Here is a 22,198-nt window from a genome sequence, read left to right as displayed (position 1 = left end):
CATTTTGAAACTATGTACGTTGTCCAAATCTCCTCAGAAAATCATGGGGATATCCCGGCCATGCTTCCACGTCGATGGCCAAACGGAATATTCACAGTTCGAAGTTTATGCTCAGTATTTTGTGCGACCAGCTCGGAGAAGTGTATTATGAGTTGTTGAAATCGATTGAAAAAATCACTGGCGAACCTTATGGAACGCAATTAATGCTTTTGAGCCGAGCATTGAGAGACAAACGGCCGCAATACAACGAGAGACATGATTAAGTGATTTTACAGCATGACAATGCTCGACCCCATTTTGCGAAAGTGACCAAGACATGCCCCACCCGCCGTATTCTCCAGACGTTGCTCCTTCGGAATATCACTTGTTTTGATCAATGGCATACGGCCTGGCTGACCAGTAATTCCGGTCTTATGAAGAAGTAAAAAATTGGATCGATTCGTGAATGGCTTCGAAAGATAACAAGTTTTTTCAACGCAAGATTCGTACGCAGCCTGAAAGATGGAAGAAAGTAGTGGCCAGCGATGGACAAATACTTTGAATCATATATGTATAACTAGTTTTTCATAATAAAGCATTGAATTTCGGAAATAAAAATGGCAAAAGCAAAGTTGTTCGCCTATGTAACAACTTCGAAACATAAACAACGAAATCAAACATTCCTATCTTGATTCCGAGGCTTTTCCACTGAAATACAAGTGGGTAGGTTACCCCGTATACATATTTTTCGCTTGTTTGTAAACATAAACACTATGAGGGTAATTCCCCAAGTCCACATTTTTATAACGATTTTCTCATTATCCTCCATATCCGTGCAATGTATATCCGGTTTGTAGTTCAAGTTTCGGAGGGGATTTCTCCCCCAAGTCAATAGCTCAAGATGAAATTTAGACGCCCTCGGCACACTGGCAGAAAGTTTATTGTTGCGATAATCTAGTGTTTTATGATGGAAATAAAGCCATAAAAGAGGAATATGGCAATTTCATTGCAGGTTATGAATATTATGATCAAGTAAACTTCGAAAAAATCGAACACGTCAATATAATTTAAGAAATGAATCGAGAAAAACAATGATTCTGCTTCTCTAGCTTAAGAGCACTTGTTCAATCATAAGCCTATTGGATATCACAGAATTGTTAATGCTATCAGGAAACAATCCTCTTCTGCATGAAGATCCTAGGGATAACTTAACATATGGACGAACTAAATTCAAACGCAGTCCTGTCTGTTGATACTAAGATATTAGTAATTTTTTTCCATAGTCTTTGAAATTTTATGTATTTGGTGGGGCGATCAGATCAGAATAACATATTGCATTAAGCATGAAATTGTTATTTCATATCTACACACAGAATCTCAACACGATTGAATCTGGTGTCACTGGGATATTTTGCCAATACTCTTTTTGAATATTCTCTGGTTCGGATAACGTTATTTGTCATGAAATTCTGCATGGAGCTTTAAACTGTACTCCTAAATAATTGAGCATATTCATTGATTACCCAGTTCCAAAATTATGAGGGGCCATATTGTTCCAGAGGAATAGTGGGTAAAATATTTATAATTTCTTAATACTGAGCAATGAAGAAGTATCAAATAATTGGGTAGGACTCATTGAAGCAGAATTTGAGGTTGCAATCGAATCTCTCCGATTTCGGCTTCTGGTCGCCTTATATACAATGGAAGGTAGTGAAGAAATTGTATAGAGGGTTGGTTCAGAATCTGAATAGGCCTGTATTCGCTCCATGGTTCTGCAGTTTCAACCATAGGAAATTTTGTTTTTTCCATACAGAACAGATATCGAACCGGTCGTATTGGAATCAAATTCAAATTAGGAAACAAATATTTATGCCGAATCTCGTAAAGAAATACAAATTTTTCCGTTTAACCTTAGAATTTAGTTATCTAATGAATAGGGTTCAATTCAAGAATTTAGTAGAATCTTCCACACGGGCAAAAATAATACACTTCCCCATAGAATTAACGGACCACCAAAAAGTAGGCAAAAGCTCAATATTCATTAACGTCGAAACCGATTTGAACAATATTTTAGATCGATAGAGCAGTGGTTTCTACCCAAGGAACAAAATTTTCAATAAAATCGTATAATAATTTCCGGTTTCCCTAAAAGTCTAGGGTGCTATCGATAATGGCCTAGCCTGTATATTGTCAAGTTCTTCAAAATTTTTGGTCAAACTTCAGTTTCTAACTTATGAGGAGGATAAAGTTTTCATACGTTGGATAATTCCTAGATAATCGAAAGATCTATTGACTGATGCATCCATGAAACTGATTCATTAATAGTGCAGATAGAATTTCGAACAGATCAATAGAGTTGATACTCCAGATCAGTAGGAGCGATAGATCAATAGACTAAATGGACAATATTTTTCGCAGTCCTAGTGTTTTTGAGAATCACAAATAAGAATTACTACTACTATTACTATAACCATAGTATAAGGAAAGGATAGTAAGCCAACCGCCGTTTGACGGCAAGGAAATAGTCACCAGGGGTCGCTACTGTAGTTGGATTTGGATTTGGAGAAGTAACTCGATAATAATAGATAGCGCTGAATCATGAGCTATAGATGGCGCAGAAATAATACGATAATTCATTCAGTGGCGTGGTTGAAAAGGGATCGCATGACATTGACAATTTTTATGTTATTATCAAGTTATCACAAATACACGCCACTGGCGTAAATGCTTATAACAGAGCAGAAAAATTATCAAAATATAGAAATCTTATGACCGCTCTATTTCAAATATTTTAGTTCTTTAAAATAACACCGATTTTTTCAGAGGACTCCACTTTACGGACCAATTTTTGACAGTAAAATTCGAGTAAAAAGTGAGTAAAACTAGATGGCGCTCAACATCAACAAAATCGAAAAAAGCACTACACTGGCTTACTATCCTTTCCTTATACTTATACAAACCGTGGTAGAATGTAGATCGAAGGATAACCTACCTGCTATGATAAAATTCCCATTATAAAAGTCTTACCGTTTTCGGGATATATATTTTTTTTTAAATAATGAATTTTTGCCCATTTCAATAGTTTTGCCCTTATGGTTGATACAATTTTACATCTTTCTGGTTAATTTTTTCAGTAAAATATTGCTGAAGAATGATTTTATTATTGGGGCTGCCTAAAAGACAAAGTATACGCAACACCCATACGTGATGAAGTAGAATTGAGAGAACGCATCGGCAATTCGGCTTCAGCACGTATGGGTGTTGCGTATACTTTGTCTTTTAGGCAGCCCCAATATTGAAAGTCCAGAGGATTTAGGTCTTCATGTACCCATCCTTGGTACAGGAAGACTCGTCGCTCCAAATGATCTTATTAAAAAAATCTGGATCTGCATGATGTTTTCTAAAATGCACTAAGTAATGCAACATCGAAGATTTCTTAACAGAATTGACAAACTTGACTTTGTCTGAAACGTACTCATTTGGATAAAAACAGCCATATCTTTTTTCTTTGAATAACAAATGACTTGTGTGATACCTCTTTGAAATCACTATGAAATATACAATTTATTGGTGTTATGTGCAGCCGTAGCTCGGTACATTTTTTTTCCACTACGATGGGCTAAACTTCATGAACAAAATAATCCACTACCAAAATTTCCAATAAAAATGTTTCACATAGCCCCCCTTCAAAATTTTCGGAGGATGTTTTTGATGTGAACGTTAAAATCATTCTTCAGCAATATTTCACTGAAAAAATTAACCAGAAAGATGTTAAATTGTACCAACCGTAAGGGCAAAACTATTGAAAGGGGCAAAAATTCATTATTTTCAAAAAAAAAAAAATATCTCGAAAACGGTAAGACTTTTATAATTGGAATTTTGTCATAGCAGGTGGGTTATCCTTCGATCTACATTCTCCCACGGTTTGACGAGGTCTTTACGGGACACCCTGTATACAGGCCAGAGGTTTGCGGTTGAAAAAAAGAACTGGTGAAATGTTGGAGTCTACTGAAATTGATTTCTAACAAAGTGCAGCTGGAAAGTTTAGAGTGAAAAGGGTCACAAATTAAAGAGTGTGGAAGAGAATGGATGTCAAACATACAGAAGTAGAGGATATCAAATATGAACAGTTCATATCGTTCGAGCATGTACAGAGAATGATGGAAACCAGGAGGGAGAAAAAGACGTGGAAGGAGAAGTTGGATGAACGGAATAGATGAAGGAATCAAGGAGAGAAGACTTGAAGACACAGACTGGAATGATATTAAGGGCTGGCGATCAGGCATCGGAAGACGTAGAACGTTGTAAAACCGATATTATATATATACAAAAAAAAATTCTCAGAAAATATTCTCCAATAACCTTTATACACGAATAATTCTCGGAATTATGCAAAGTATCTTCAACAGAGATATCAACTCAGCTCATTCTAGAAGACCATATATCGTCGTGAGAATAAATCCTCACATAAATTTCTGGATACCCTTCCTGAGTCCAATTTGAATATCACATGTTCATTAGTCAGTTCTTAAGTTTTCCTTGTGACACGAATTCTTGGTTTTGTGAAGTTCAGTGTTAACAAAATGGTCGAGAGTGCTTTTCGGTAAGTTTTAATGAAGATATATGCATAAGAAAGACTGTGTTCATGACCTCTTCCAGAGGAATCAGAAAGATATTCAGACGCCATTCGCTAGTCTAGTCACGTCATTATTCTACCCCGGATAGAATTCAAAGTTTTTTCTATTGGCTTGATTCACGGTTCGAAATTGAATTATATTCTCATTAGGAAAACTTTTTATTCAATTGTAACTCCCTGCTTGGGAGTCCATATAATATAACGTTCACTGATTTTTTTCTGTTACGTGCTCCAGAAGAGTGGTCCGACGCAAATAGGAGAAAAATTCGAGAAAAGCAAGTGAGTGGTATGGAAATTTCAACCGCTGTTTTTCCACTTTTCATAATAGCTATGAACATTTTGAATAATGTTATAGTTAGCGGCTCATTTGACTAATACATTTCTCACAAAGCTGGATTTGTTTTTATCAAATGCCTCACTATCGGTCAATCAAGAAAATACTCAACTTCTGGCAGACGTAGGTATTCCGAATGTGCCATTAACTTTCAAATTTTTGAAAATGTCAGAAACCATCATTTGCAAAACAGTCGCACAAGGCTGCGATTTTGATTTGCTTTTTATCTTCACATATATTTAAGCGTGAGAATTTGCCAGAAGACAACAGTGTTGTCATAGGAATATTAATTCATAACTGAGAGAGACGTTGCGTTCTGAACGAGACTGTCCCTTTTTTTGATTGCTTGTCCCGGTTTCCCAATACTGAACTGCGAGACGCAAAATTGTTCACTTTTTCCACAGAATCTTGCATTTGGTACACCCTGTATAAATGTAGGCTTGGTTAATCGATCGTCTAGAGGTATGATTCGATTACCTGGCCTTTCGTCTTTTTCTCCGTGACTTTGTTGGATTTGTAATAATTTAAATCTTTTCAATTACTTACATCTATTTACAAAGCCACACTTATACAGTACAAACACAGTATTGAGAAGATCCTAATTACGTCTTAATTACAAGTTTCTCACTACGGTACTGAATATCGTCTTTAACTCTAGTTTAATTACTCGAAACGTCTTCGTTTATCACGTCTTCGTCGTACTTCAAGTTTTCGGTCGTCTCGTCTTTGATTTGTTCGCGACTCGTCTTAATCTAGTCCGCGAACCGTCTTTACGTCGTACGTCTTAAGTTGACCGACCGAACTTGTTCTGTCTTCCGTCTTAGACTTAACTTCAACATTAACCGTCTTCGGCTTAATTTGAACTGTCCTCTCTGCCGAATATCGACCTCCCTTCTCTCGGTTTGACCACATCCTTAGGGAAAAGTACCATCCCCTAGTCCAATAAGAGCTTTGTCTTACCGCCCACAAAGATCTTCGCGGATTCCTGGAAATCGAATATTCCATCGCAATTATTTACAGGGAACAATAACTGGCTCCTACATAAATAGCTAGCCTATTCTGGCAGTTTCAAGTGTCTGACAGAAAGGTATCCAGGCTTGTAAAAAGTCAAAACGCAGTATCGGTATAAACTGCTACGCTCAAAATCGAAAAATTTGAAGGTTGAATCTGTGAATAGAAATAAAATTTCAATTTATTGGTTTTCAAACTTGGTCGAGCGGCCCTAGGGGGTCGCGATCGCCACGACTTTAAATTCAGTACTTAAACTCGTATATATAGAGTTGTCTTATAAGATACTCGTAATTCATTTTGAATAGCATGCTATCTGAGCAGCTTTCATATTGGATACCGTCCATATGTCGTCGAGATTTTTAGAGCGGTTACTAGTGGTTTTCAGGTAACCTGCTTCGTATATACTTGTCATTTGTCATTATTCAAACAACATTCCTCTTTGACAGAAGTTTTGAGCTTATAAATGGTTAATCTCTTCCAATTTGTTAACAACTAAAAGTTCTTAATGGTTCTGAAAGGTATTCGTTTTATAATTAAAATAATGAAGTATTTGACTGTTAAATATCATGGAAAAAGTTCATAAACAATAATCTGAATATTGAAATAACCACTGCCAAGACGAGTGGGCGTGTTTATCGAATCTAACCAGAATAAAAGTACGTTTGCTCTGGTGACAGATAACACACTGAAGTTTGAGGAAATAGTCACCACTTCTTCAGGAATTTGATACATACAGACCACCCTCTTACTAACCATAGTTATTTTTATTTATTATTTTGAACTGGGGTCGTTTTGGTTCGGTAAGCCTTCCGGGAACTGCGACCATGTAGATATTTTGTTCTCTACCCTACTCATTCATGGAAACCCAAGGAGGTCGTCAATGACGTTAATAAAACTGACAACCTCCTTAGCGGCCTTGGCTGTTACCTCTCTGGTATCCAGGACCGGCTTACCCATATGAATGGTTCTTAAGCCACCTTCGGACACTTGCATACCATGTGTTCGTCTGTTTCTGCTTCTGATCCAAAGAGCCTGCAAATCTCGTCTGTTGACTTTCCAATACGGTACAAATGATGTTTGTACCGACAGTGTCCCGTCAGCAGTCCCACCATCATCCGAAGCTCGGCTCGTGATAGCCTCAAGAGCTTTTTGGCGTAGGTAGGTGAAATCGTCACGAAATACTACTAACCATAGTAACTAAGGTGATATACGGATCATACTCTTTGGAAGCTTTTGAGCAGTAAGGACAAGTTAGAGAAGAAACGAAACCATATGCGTCCCTCAAGAACAACGGGGAATATTGACGCTGTAGTCCGTAGTGTTGATGAAAATCTGGGTTTGTCGATTTCTCGTCGATCTTGGGAATGAGGCTGATTATTGATGTTTTATGGTCGAATAGGAAGATATTGATATGGACTACGTTTATTTTCATGGAGAAGGTGTTACGTATCATTCACGGACGGACAAAGGACAGAGAAAGAGAATAAAAATTCTATTGAAATAATATTACTTTCTTATTATAATAGCCGTGTTAGACGTAAAACCTCTTATTAAAAAATCCTTCACATTTAATTTTTTTTACTTTTTGATCTTTCCGGGAATTATTTCTGTAAAATTTGTAGTCAGATAATCGAAATCAAGTTAGGAACTTCACACTGATAGTTCTTCAATTTTCACCATTCAACTAAAAATAGTTACTCTGCTTTAAAAATTCAAGATTGCACCCAAGAAATTGGGTTTTAATTTTCAAAAATTGGAACCGCAACCACAATTGAAGCATTGAGCTCACATATCATTGATCCTAAGATGGCAGTGCCGAAGAAAACTCAACAAAATTGGAAAAAATAACTGGTCTGCGTAGTCTGGATTCCCAGTCACTCGGGATTTAAAGGAAATGAAGAAACCAAAACACTTTCCAGAAAGAGAACACAAACTCCTTTCATTTTCCCAGAACCTTTCTTTGGTATGGATGAATGTACCTTCAAGAAAGAATTTCAGTACAAAGAAAAAACCGAAAGAGATATAGTCTGACGTAATCTGCCTGGGTTGGATCTTGGATCACTTCTTGGAGTTTCTTCGAAACTTTGATACTGCGATATCTAAAAAGTATATGGATCTAAGGCAAGAGAATGCTATACCTTCTCACTGGATTCCTTATAGGGCATTGCTGCCTGAGGAAGCACCTCATGAGAATGAGTTTAGTAGAAAATGACGAGTTCAGGTTCTGTGGGAAGAGTAAAAAATTCTGGATCAACAGGTGATCATCGCTGGTCAACGCAAAAAATGCTTTGGGCAAGAGACTTGGAAATGAGGAAGTAACCTCCTGGAATACATCCTAGATACTGGAGTTCATTAGAACTCTGGAAGTGGGACGAGCTGCAGACTACGACAACAAATGGCGAGAACAACTTTGATGGAGGACACAATAGATCAAGTTCGCGGTGCAATGGAACCCCCCTTAAATCTGCAATATACAACCGCAAGACGCCTACCAGCACAGTATTATATTAATTGACTGATAATGAAGCATTAATCAGACATATTCTAGCTTTGTGGGAAATTACTTAGTCAAATGAACTGCTAGCTCTCCTATTATTATTCCTAAATGTGCGTATCAAATTAACCTATAAAACAAGAGGGCTTCGCAGGATTTAATGTGCACTGCTTTTGCGGAAGAGCTAATATCACTATGGAGAATTGAAACTACTTATGCTCAAACCTGAAAAACCCTACTGCATTCAGGAGTGGCACTAAACATGATTGGAGGTCGGTGATATCAGCATTCCGAGTCCTCTCTCATTTTGGAAAGAAAAGGGTAAATTATATGAAACAAATATCTGAATACAAGATTTTCACTTTGATGAAAGATACATATACATATAATAATAATTTGAAATTAATTATTTTTTTTATTTTAGTCATAAAATTTTACAATGTACTAATTTACGTGGTATTCAAATCTTGGTATATAAATTAGAATTAAAATTTCAACAATGCAAAAAAAGCAGTGTGAGAAACCGCAGAGAATAGACTTCTGAGCACTGGTAAAGCGACGAACGAAAATATTTACATATTTTTCTCAGAACATGTTAGTTGGGGTTTTTACAGCAATAAAGATAAAATATTGACTACATATTTTCTCAAATGAAGATTATATAACAGCTCATTCTATTTTGAATTCAAGGTTCAAAGATGGCAGATGAAAAGGATTACGAAGAAGATTTCCGTTTCCGATATGGAAGTGGAAGAAGAAGAGACCGAAAATAAAAACAGAAAATTTCATGAGAAGAAAAATCAACTTAAGTAGCAGACCAATATATTTGTTGGCCAGCATTGAGATGTTATAAAAGAAATTATAGAGCTTGAAGAAAAAAATATCAATCTTTGGGAAACAACCAAAACTTCATATAAGAAAAGAGAGTTTCTTCTGGTTCGTGAGAGATGACCCCTTTCCACAACGAGAACTCCCTTACAAGAGGACAAAGAGAAAATGCCGCTAACGATCAATTATTCCTGAACTCTAAAGAAGACTGAGAGTTGGTGGTAGAGAAAGACTATAAAAGTTATAGAGGAAACAGATCAGGAAGAGACGTGGGCCTATTTATCAAAAGAAGTATCGAACATTATTTTGAAGAAAAATTCAATGATGGGCAGATAGAAGTTACCTCGATTATTATTTCAGGAATCGAGGACGCATAAAAATTACTTTAGCCAAATATGCTAATAAATGATGATCAACTGGAAGAAGACTTGAAAATGATGCTGAAAGGAAGATAGCCAACATTTCTAAATGAAAAATCAATATGTATAAAAATATTCCAATGATTTCAATAAAAACTCAGTGAATCAGAGCCATGATGTATAAAACTAGTACAGAAGGCTTATAGTCCAGGAGCTAGGTGCAAATTTGGTTGATTATTTCCTCTCGAGAGATACTTGGTGAGATGCATCAGATAATAGTAATAAAAAGCCTCGTGAACGTCAGCTACGACTCGGTTGGGGGGGAGAGCGGCGGCAGCCCCCCAAACACGAAGAAAAAAAAATACATTCATTCATTTCCTCCCAACTGATAATTTGTCCAATTGTAGCTAACCCAATATCTAGACGAAAAAATACAATCAGCTGGCTATAGCATAGTGGATTATACGTCAGCTGGTGCCTCAAACATGAAAATAAAATATATTTTCAATGACAGCTCTGACAGCGACTCTGATAATGAATCAGAGAGTGGCACACTCGCGAGAAAAGGACTTTCTCCACATGTTGCACAATAATATTTGGTTACTTCCACTCTCTGATTCAGTATCAGAGTCGCTGTCAGAGCTGTCATTGAAAATATAATTTTTTTTTCATGTTTGAGGCACCAGCTGACGTATAATCCACTATGCTATAGCCAGCTGATTGATTGATCTAGACGAAAAAATACAATCAACTGGCTATAGCATGGTGGATTATACGTCAGCTGGTGCCTTTAACATGAAAAAAAAATATATTTTCAATGACAGCTCTGACAGCGACTCTGATACTGAATCAGAGAGTGGAAGTAACTAAATATTATTGTGCAACATGTGGAGAAAGTCCTTTTCTCGCGAGTGTGGCACTCTCTGATTCATTATCAGAGTCGCTGTCAGAGCTGTCATTGAAAATATTTTTTTTTTCATGTTTGAGGCACCAGCTGACGTATAATCCACTATGCTATAGCCATGAATGAATGTATTTTTTTTTCTTCGTGTTTGGGGGGCTGCCGCCGCTCTCCCCCCCAACCGAGTCGTAGCTGACGTTCACGAGGCTTTTTATTACTATTACCTGATGCATTCTACTAATTACCGTTTGAGAGGAACTTGGTCATGTATATCTGTTACTGGCTCCCGGACTATTATTCTGATACTCGATCATTCAAAAACTCATCACTTTGTCGGTCGTTTTCGAATTTGGAACTCGTGGAAGAAAATGCCTTCTACACTTGTATTATAAATAACTATTCTTTTAAGGAAATTGAGTTTAGTTCTCAGAAAGTCTGAGTTCATAAAGTTAGTTTGGAGATTTTTAGTTTGTATATAAGTCATTAAAATTGTATAAAATTCGAAATTCCGGAAATTGGACCAGCCTTATGTTTATACATCTGGTTTATTACCACTTCTTTTGTATTTTAGATTTTATTCTTTGGATTGAATCTGATTATTGTCATTGTTGAAATATCATTTCTAGACAAATTGGTAAGGATCAATAAAAGATATTCATCAGTGCTCTCTGATTAGATGCATTGTTTTTCAAGTGGGTATAAATTTATTTTGCTATTACAGTATATGCTTGGGAGGAATTTTTCATCAATTGAGTCAATTCGGGAATATTTTTCAATCTGAATTTGCGGATAAAACGAAGGGTTTATACAACTTAATTATTGAAAAGAGTAGTTGGCTACTGAACTTACGGGAATTTTTTGCGTTCTCTCTGAAAGCAGTGAAATTGGCATCGAACATTGTTTTGTCCGTTGGTAGTTCATTGTAGAATCTCAGGATCATGACATTATTCTTGGACATCACAGGATCTGCCATTGAACCGCAGAACGTCTTCTCTCTTGAGTTCATATCAGTTTTATCGTGAAAGATTTGTATGAAATTCTCTTCACAATTATTGGGTGCTTCTAATTTGAACTCCTCGAACTGCAGGTGTACCTGAAATATGAATAAACAACTATTATAGGGTTAAAAAATATTTTTTTTCATGGAAAAATCACATAAAATGCTTTTGATTGTAGTAAGAAGTCTTCTAGTCATTTTCAATGCAAAATATTGTCATGAGTATAAATAATTATGTAACGTGGCACAAGTGAGCTGTTCGCATTATACCTTGGAATTAATACATCTTGTAATACATAGGTATATCAGTAGTTTCAGTTAAGTATCAACTTTCTATCTGTTCGAAAATCAATGAAAATTATATGATATAAAAAATTTTCAGGAATGTGGACAATGCTTTATTTTATTCTCACAAGTTTACTTTTGCCAACGTTTCGGAGGCGATTTCCTCCTTCTTCAGGGCTAAAAAACAAAGGGACATTTAACAAACAATAACAAGGACAGCTCCTGAAACTAACCTCAAGAATATCAAGTGTTCGAGAAAACAGCAATTAAGCAATATTTCATAAATTATTTGTTGGATTAAATAATAACATCACCAGAATCAAAACAGAGATCTCAAACACAAAAAAAAATACATGGACAAACATGAAATTTCAAATGTCAAGTGTTACAACCATAGATAGGTCTTTTTCTTTTTGTTAAATTATATTCTATGTGTATTTCTTTGTTGTGTATCACGTAACGTCCAACAAGATATCATAGAAATAGCTGAGGTTGTTTACATCTTCTCTAAAGTTTACAGTGCTGTTTCTCCTGATGGAAATCATCTCACTTATATTTCTCTTGTAACCATTGTTCTCCACATCTAGTATTTCTACATCTTCAAAGTTGAAATTATGACCATCACTGAACACATGATAAGTTAGGGCAGTCTTTTCTTGTTGTTTATATTTCTTGTATTATATTTGTGTTGTTTTATACGATCTTTTAAGTACTGCCGAGTTTGTCCTATGTAACTCTTGATTTCCATCAGGAGAAACAGCACTGTAAACTTTAGAGAAGATGCAAACAACCTCAGCTATTTTTATGATATCTTGTTGGACGTTACTTGATACACAACAAAGAAATACACGTAGAATAGTATTTAACAAAAAGAAAAAGACCTATCTATGGTTGTAACACTTGACATTTGAAATTTCATGTTTGTCTATGTATTTTTTTTTGTGTTTGAGATTTCTGTTTTGATTCTGGCGACGTTATACCTGTTATTATTTAATCCAACAAATAATTCATGAAATATTGCTTGATTGCTGTTTTCTCGAACACTTGATATTCTTGAGGTTAGTTTCAGGAGCTGTCCTTGTTATTGTTTGTTAAATGTCCCTTTGTTTTTCAGCCCTGAATAAGGAGGAAATCGCCTCCGAAACGTTGGCAAAAGTAAACTTGTGAGAATAAAATAAAGCATTGTCCACATTCCTGAGAAGTTTTTATATTATATTGTATATCATGGACGAATACCAAACTGATGAAATGAAAATTATGTTTTATATGAGAAAATCCTTGATAAATTTTTACCTTCTTCTGAAAAAATGATAAGTGCAAATTTTTTACAGAGGTTTTCGATTTCTTCTTAGGTCATGTTTTATTTGAAATGGTGGAATATCTCTACGCCTAAATATCGTCAATTTCCAACTTGTGCCTGAGTGGTAATTTATTTTTGATGTGTCCTCATTTTTTTTCATATTTCACTTGAATTATCTATGGTTCGGACGAGACTATGAACAAGAAATATTGTGATTAATATTTTTCTATACACACACTATATCTCAATCTGGTCAAATATGTTTTTCGATATTCCTCTCAGATTTTTTATGGTTTTGATTGCGAGATCAACTTGAACTTTTGAACGGAGCTTATAACTTTAATGTTTCATTGTATCTACACCTAAAATCTCAACACCGCCCTGGTCACGGAAATATCTGGTATTATTTTTAGATTTCTTCTTGAGTTGTCTTTGGTTCTGTTGATGCGATCAATATCTTATTTTGCATGATGCTTGTAATTTGTAAGTTACATATTAATCAATCAATCAATCAATCAATAAGTTTATTAAGACAATTGTCAATAAACATACAATTCGTTACAGAGGATTCCTAATGAATCCTGTGAGTAACATAAAAATAAAAAATTTCCTCAATTACTCCCCGCAAAAATTAAAGTACTTATGACCTATAACTATTCTATAATTTTCAACATTCACTAACTTAACCTTAACTCTAATATACACATTATGTGTAATCTCATTCTCCACAACTGTCGCAGCAGAGATCCCGCACCAGGGATGTTTGTTACCTTCCGTATTTATTTTTTCGTTCATTATGTCTTTTTCCACTGTATTCATCCATCCAGTATACCTTTATGTTTTCTTAGATTTGTCGTTTTCATTATCTTGTGTTCGTAATTAATCATTCCATCCTATTAGTCCATCGAGAATATGTTTGAGTGCCCCTTCGTTTTCAGGATCTTTTAATGCAACCTCACATTGATCTCATGTGTTGTTCTGAAACCAGCAGGAGAAAGTTGATTGTACAAGAAGTAGGAAAAGTTCAACTTTTCTCACGAGTGAGAAAAAGACTTCCTCCACAAGATGCACACTATACTTGTCTTACAACTCCACAAATTTCAATAATAATGTGTCTGATTCAATTCAAAATGACATTCGTTGACAGAATCTGTGCATTTAAAGCGTTTCCATAGAAACGACTTTTCAAAAGCCCAATTTCATTGGTCTATCAAGTGAGATGTGGGCAGAGTACCGAGAGGAATAATATTTCTCACACTATAGTTTTGAAATTCTCTTGAATTTCCTGTGATTCTGATGAAGTGTACAATAAGAAATTTTGCATCCCGACAACTCCGACGGTTTTGTGGTCCGGAAATTATTAAATTATTTTTTCCGAAATTCCTCTGGGATGTTCTATTGCTTAGCGATCCACATAAGTTCTGAACGAGGCTTAATTTAATCTGTCGAAAAGGTATTTTTTCAATATTCCGATTGTATTTTTCATTGTTTCAATGAAGCTTCCAATACGAAATTTTGTGAGAAGTAAATAAAAAGAATATTGGGAATATTGGACACATGTCCAATATTCCCAATATTCTTTTTATTCATTTAACAACAATGGATGATAACCACGTAATAATTTTGTGAGAAGATTGAAATTGCTATCCTTCATATCAGTAGGTACCGGGTTTTTCACCATAATTTGACCCCCTCTTTAAATTTGTTACTATAAGAGGTACAAAAAAATGTTTTCAACAAAAGTTTCATGAAATCGACTAGTGTTTTCTAAAATGATTTCAAAAAATTAAATATATACAGGGTGGGCAACATATTGCATGCAACTTCATTTTTTCAAATAGAACACCCTGTATATTTTCTATATTTGATTAGCTCTTTTTTTTCTTATTTCGAATATATAACATATGTTTGGTCTATCTCTCTTATTCTGAGTACTACAGAGTTTCAAATTTTAAGAACCACCTAGCATGCTCAGTAATCAGTTTTCAAGTGGTAGGCTGCGATAACTCAAAATGTCCTTTTCAGAGTTTCAATTTATAATGAAAAACGTATGCCAACAAGATAACTCAGAAAAGGGCATTTTGAGTTATCGCAGCCTACCACGTGAAAATTAATTACTGGAGCATGCTAGGTGATTCTTAAAATTTGAAACTGTGTGGTACTCAGAATAAGAGAGATATACCAAACATATGTTATATATTCGAAATCAGGGGAAAAAGAGCTAGTCAAATATGGAAAAATATACAGGGTGTTCCATTTGAAAAAATGAAGTTGCATTCAAAATGTTACCCACCCTGTATATATTTAATTTTTTGAAATCATTTTAGAAAACACTAGTCGATTTCGTGAAACTTTTGTTGAAAACATTTTTTGTAGCTCTTTTAGTAACAAAGTTAAAGGGGGAGTCAAATTATGGTGAAAAACCCGGTACCTAATCGGGTCTGCCGTAACGAAGATGTTAGGTAATTCTTGTCTAACATTATTATCATCTTGAAGTTTCGCGAGGAGCTAGAAATTGTTATTTTATATAACATCAAATCCTAAGCTCAGTTTGTTTTGTGATCACGGAAATATTGAGTCAATTGTTTCATCATTTTTCTTGAATTTTCTTCAGAATAACAGAAAATAAAATATGTAACGACCTCATTTGAAGAACTAATTCAATTCAACTGACATCCAAAGCAACCATGAAAATTTTCTAGGTCTTTACATTCAGGACGGCTACTGGGACGGACATTCTTAAATTTGAATACAAATTCATCATCAGTGAGTACTGAGTCGAACGTTGTCGTTTGAGACCATTCCCGACTCAAACTGATATTCTGACGAAATGATGGAGCGATCTAATCTGGGAACTAGCGCTCAAATAGAATAAAAAATAGGTTATAACAGAAGTTATGTTTATATCCTACTTGCATTCTTTCCATTTCAGACAGTCAACGATAAAGATTTCAAAAGAGTTGAATTAGTTTTGTCGTATAATTTCAAGAAGTTGTTTCATTCTTAGACATAATATCCATAACTGAACAAATATACTAACACGATGAAACTGCAACACCCAGAAGGAGCTGTTCAAATTTTGAATATTTTTTTGATAAAACATAGATAGAATAGCAAGGAGTAGGTAAATGATAAAATTTGGAGAGAAAAATCGTTTAGGTTTTTTTCATGTAAACAAGTTTTGCTACTTAAGAGGGAATGCTACCACTTGACTGCCCAGTTCAAAACTTAAAGGAGAATAACTATTCTTGCAGATCACCGATTTGTATGGGGTTTTCTGATAATTTCTTCAAACAATGATCTGAAAGGCAGGGACGGGCTATTTTTAATTTGCGAATGAAAAAACAAAAAAAAAAGTTGGTAACTTTTCGTTTTCCGCAAAGGAATTGATGATATGGATGAAAGGGCTTATCACTGATTTATTTTAAAATTATTCGTAAAAAAAAAACTACAGAAAAACATTTCAAAAGAGCTGAAATCACTTCGTAATGAAAAAGAATAATCGACCGTCGTATAGTGCTGCCCCTACTGTATAAATTCGCAACGAATCACCAGATTCTTCAATACTACCTACAATTTGATAATTCCGGCAACCTTGCTGCGTTATGAATCAGTTCTCAGTTAGAGTCGTAAACAGTATTAGGTGAATAGAAAGATTTCCAGCTTGTTCGTTTCTTTTCGAACGGTTGAAGGTATGAACAGATCGACGCGGGACTTCGGGAACGGGAGCGATGCGTTCAGCGGGCAGATTGCATAGCATGCACACCTACGCGAAAATAATGAGACACGATTATTAGTATGAATCTAAAATTATGTATGAAAATGACAGTTTTTCGGAGGAAGAAGTTTTACTGCTCAAAGCCGTTGATTTCCATCCCACAAAAGTTTCTTTCCCGCTCCCGCAGTCACGCGTCGGTCTGTTCATACCTTTATTCAGTTTAGTTAGCTGTCAATTCTTTTCGATATGGGTAACAAGAGATTCAAGGATTTATTTATTCTGATCCTATAACTTGCTTTTTGGGAGTATCATGTAAAAATATCAAATTTGATTTCTACAGGAAAACAAGAAGAATCTTATTAGTTCATGGTCATTCTTATGATGATACTATTAGTTTTTTAATCATGCATAATCTGTTTTGTAAATATTCATTCAATACCAATTCATCTTTCAGTGTATGGGAAAGAAATTATATGTTCATGCACAACATGAAATAACATTTCAGTTGAAATGGTAGATAATTATATGGTAATATTGAAGTTCAGTACTACGATGTTACGATGTGAGTCAATTTCTGAACATGAGAATTTTTTGAAATTCGAGAAACTTTAATTGCCTTCAAAATAAATGGATCGTAATTCTGAGCAAGGAGAATCAATGCGATATTGCGATATAACAACTGTTTTTTGTACGAAGGCAGTTTGTGAAAATAAGAATTTTTGAAAATTTTAGTACTTTTTTTTGCCTTCAATATAAATGAATCGTAATATTCAGCATGTTGATCAATACGATATAACAACTGACTCGAAATGAATATTGGTCATAAATGACCATGTCCATCATTCATCCGATATCATATTTGGATGACCATCATATTGATGGTTCATTTTGATTTGGCTAACCATAATGAGCAAAATCAATATTTTGCTCAATGAATGTGACCCGCTTATGTGAAAAGTTTCGGTGCATTTGTTTTGATTTTTTTTATTATTCCACTAAATACGTTTTTGAATCAAATTAATTTTCGTAAGAATGAAGGAATCTGAACAAATTTAGCATATACATTTTTTCTCGAACCCATCTGATAATAGTCGATCCTAACTGATATTTCTCACAACCCTCTCTAAAATCGGTTTTATGCCCATCATAAAAAGCGAGTTATTCCTTTCAAAACATCTAGTCAATCCGTCCTAGAAGATACCTAATACCATCTCTGTACCTGTCTTTCGAGCTCGAAGTTGCTGCATTGCCAAATGTTCGAACAACCGTTCGTACAGTTCACTGCGATTTCATTGGCTGGCGTGTAAGAATTGAATGCCGTCAAACGTATCTGAATTCTTAGATGTGGTAGAAAAGGACGGAAAATCATAAGAACGTTTGAGATTGCTCCACTCATCCTTAAAAGTGAAGGCTTCTCAGAGGGGCTGGAGGGAGCTGAATAGGTAAACTTTGACAGATGCGCTCAAACGCACGTGGTACCATTCCGTCTTAAATATTTTATTCCTTCTTTTGCAAGACTTTTGAATTAAACAACAAACCAGCTGTTTGAGGATATCCAAAGTCGATGGTTAGTTGTTGTTGAAACGCCTAGAGCACGTGTCGCGAAATTTATCGCCAGCTAAGTGAATTTGAAAGAGGTCGAATTATTGGTCTACGGGAGGCGGGGTTGTCATTTCGAGAAATCGCTGACCGTACGAACAGAAATCCAACTAATGTTATGATATGTTGTCAGGGGTGATTTGATAATGCCCAAAATCGAAGAAGAGTAGGCACTGGACGTCGAAGGGGGACAAATGAAGTTCAAGATCGATGTCTAAAGACTTATGGCCGATTTGCGACAACTCGATCTTTGGCTGATGAGTGGTTAGGAGAACAAGGCCGAAACGGTTTACGCCCGATCGGTTAACCGTCGGATAAGGTCTTTTGGCATTATGGACCCCATCTTGTGTTACCTCTGAAGGTTGAGCATCGCCGGCAACGATTAAAGCGGTGCAGAGAACGTCAACATTGGAATATGGTTTGGCATCAGGTCGTCTTTTCTGATAAATCCCGATTCTTCTTGGGTGCACATGATGGCCTAAAAAGGGTTAGACGACGTCGGGGAGAAAGACGTAAACCTCAATTTGATATTGAGCGTAATGTATCGGGTTTTTCACTATAATTTGACCCCATCTTTAACTTGGTTACTGAAAGAGCTACAAAAAAATGTTTTCTACAAAAGTTTCACGAAATCGACTAGTGTTTTTTAAAATGATTCCACAAAACGAAATATATATCGAGTGAGCAACATATTGATAGCAACTTCATCTTCTCAAATGGAACACCCTGTATATTTTTCTATATTTGACTAGCTATTCTTCCCCTGATTTCAAATGTAGGACATATGCTTGGCCTTTCTCTCTTATTCTGAGTACCACAGAGTTTCAAATTTCAAGAACCACCTGGCAAGCTAAGTAATCAGTTTTCAAGTGGAAGGCTGCGATAACTCAAAATGCCTTTTTTAGTTATCTCGTTGGCAACGACATGACATACGTTTTTCAGTATAAATTGGAATTGGGTGATTTGGATGCAACTCGATATATTATATCCTTCTAGCTATCTTATTTTTATTGTTCTCCATATAAAGCGAAAATATTTCAAATTTTTCCGCTTCTGTGTAGAGCATATTCCATGAATAGTTTAATTAACAAGGGCACATGCTAAAGCTGATTCAAATACTCAATCGGTTTCCTACTCTTGAATAAATAATATTTCAATCGAATCACTCAGCAATTAAGGCCAGTTTGCTTGTTGAGAACGTATAGTCAATGACTGATATTTCCAAGAGCCTCATCTCTCGAGTCCGTCAGCTTTTTATTGTAGTTGACTGTTTTGGAAGTAATTAATCCCCGCAATAAATGGTTTGGGACCAACCATAACTAATAAATTATTGTGGAATAGTTGAACTTGATTAATCTCCATTGTTGGTGTCCCTTTCCAGCAAAAACTCCACGGCAGAATGAATTGCAGGTAGATAGAAATGATAAACTCATTTTGATAGATGCAGTATTACGGAGGTATGGAATTCGTTTGTGAACTGAAATATCTGTTTGCTATATCCAATGGAATGATGTGAGAAGTTTCACAATCATAAGATTTCTAAATTATATGATTTCAGAATCCTCGCAAAGACGAAGGAGAGAATTTTCCATAAAATGAACCAATAATCTTTCATTGCACTACGAGCACGTCTATGTAGGAGGTTTATTATTTTCCTTTTTCTATCCGCTTTGTCGGCACCGCCTCTTATTTGCCATATGTGAATTTCGCATTCGTCATCAGTATATACTTATCCGTTGTCTATTTTTTGTATCATTCTCGTCACAAAATTTCAATAATGTAATTACTAAAGAACCAAAACGAGTAAGTATTTTGCATAGAAAAATAGTCTGGGCTGTGTTGTACAATTTATTATGTTTCATTCAAACTGCAATTTATTTGTGAAGAGATCTTATTTTGAATTGACCATATTAACAGGGTGTTCCTAAATTGAGGTACATATGAAAATGACAGATATCTCGGATCATTTCAAGAAAAAAAGTCTTTTAACAAGGGTCTGCAAACGCTTTGTTTTTGAGACATAGGTGTTAAAGTTTAGGATTTTTTCTCATAGCACCTTCCCTGCATAAGATATTCAACTTGAATTGGCATATATAGTCCAATTTAAAGTTTTTGTCATGTGATATGATATCAAAAATTTCGAGAAAAAAAAACCAGCTCTCTAGTAATCTTCAGGAAAATCCAAAATATTATGAAGATCAAATAAGTGAGCTGTCATAAATAAATTAATTATAAGGTTTGGTACGTATTTACCCACTTTGTAGTGAAGATTAATGAAGATTCGATAAACTGGTTAAGCATGACGAAAAGTAGGACTACAAGAAACACCCTGTATCTCGAAAACAAAGCGTTTGCGGGCTCATATTTATGTGACTTTTTATTCTTGAAATTATCCAAGGAATCCCTCATTTTCCTTTGTAACTTCAATTTAGGAACACCCAGTTTAAGATAAGAATGGTAGATAAGATGGTAATAAAAAAAAAATATTTCGAGTAATTTGGTTCAAACTTCGACCTCATTTTCTCACATTACAGATATGAGTGAACGTTGTTGTCAATTTTTTTTTACTACCCTTCCCAAGAAAAAAAAGATCAACGCTTTTGGAACGCAGAACTGTATAAAGGTATTGCTGATCACCAATAGAGAAATTGGCGCACGAATGACGAGCGCTGAAACGCTCTTGGCCTGACGTCAGTGCCTAATATTTAATCGTTACGGTCTTTACTTGAGAAAAGTTCATTTTTGACAATTATTTTGAATTATGAATGAAAGCAATATTTTATTTCCGCTATTTTTATGTTTACGACAATTGTTTCGTCATACCCCATAACTTCTTCGTTTTTGTGAAAATGTTGATTAAGTAATTTTTGTCAATACTCTTCTGTAATTTTCCTTGATTCTTGTGATCAACATGAAATTCCGAAATTATTATTTCACGTTATAATTTGTTGCCTCTGCTCAACACGAGAATATTGCTCTTTCTGCCATTCAGTTTTATATCTTTTCTTACAGCCTTGAACGACATGGTGCTTTACCAAATTCCAATAATTTCTATCCTATAATTCAAAGAGAAACACTTTGGCGGAATCTTCCTTGGTTGGATCATTCCGAAAAGTATCTCCGAAACTTTGACATTTCGAGATTCAAATAGTATCTGGATCATAGCAAGAATATACTACATCTCCTCCCAGGGCATTGTCGCTTCAGGACACACCTCATGAGAATGTGTCTAGCAGAAAATAAAGAGTGCAGATTCTGTGGGGAGGAGGAAGAAACTCCGTATCAACTGGTGACGGAATACCTCGCCATCACTAGCTGACGCAGAATCTACTTTGGACAAGAAACTTATAGAAGTGAGGAAGTAGCTTCCTTGAAGCCATCCCAGAAACTGGAGCTCATTAGAACTCTGGAACTGGAAGGCGGGCTGTAGATCACGCTATGGCGAGAATAGCACAATTAATAGACCATTAGGTCGCAGTGAAGCCGAACCCAAATCTTAATCTTAATCCTATTAATTTGTTAATGTCGAGATAAAACACCTTCAAAACAGATTCAATTCATACATTATGACGACTTATAAAAGAACGACTGAAATTAAAAGTTACTCAAGAAATGCTCACTGAGCAAATGTACAGTGATGAACCCTAATGACGAATAATTCGACGAAGTTGAAGGCCTTTTTGTTCGCGAGGTTTCGTTGGTAGTAGAAATTCATAAAATAGGTAGAATCTCGAATCAGTATCGTTTATCTTTTTCA

The 22,198-nt window shown here is 35.4% G+C and overlaps 1 protein-coding gene across 3 annotated transcripts in view; it reads right to left on the bottom strand.

Annotated features, from left to right (window-relative positions):
- LOC123688782 (neuropilin and tolloid-like protein 2) overlaps positions 1-22,198 on the bottom strand; it is a 612,260-nt gene that overhangs the window by 60,150 nt on the left and 529,912 nt on the right. For all 3 annotated transcript variants that reach the window (XM_045627446.1, XM_045627447.1, XM_045627448.1), the window contains one exon: positions 11,392-11,635. In XM_045627446.1, coding sequence (XP_045483402.1) covers positions 11,392-11,635 — 244 coding nt within the window. The remainder of the gene's footprint in view (positions 1-11,391; positions 11,636-22,198) is intronic.

Source organism: Harmonia axyridis, chromosome 1 (genome assembly GCF_914767665.1).
Source record: "Harmonia axyridis chromosome 1, icHarAxyr1.1, whole genome shotgun sequence".
Classification (NCBI taxonomy): Eukaryota; Metazoa; Arthropoda; class Insecta; order Coleoptera; family Coccinellidae; genus Harmonia; species Harmonia axyridis.
The sequence above is the reverse complement of the archived record's forward strand: the minus strand, read 5'-3'. Positions and strand labels throughout refer to the sequence as shown.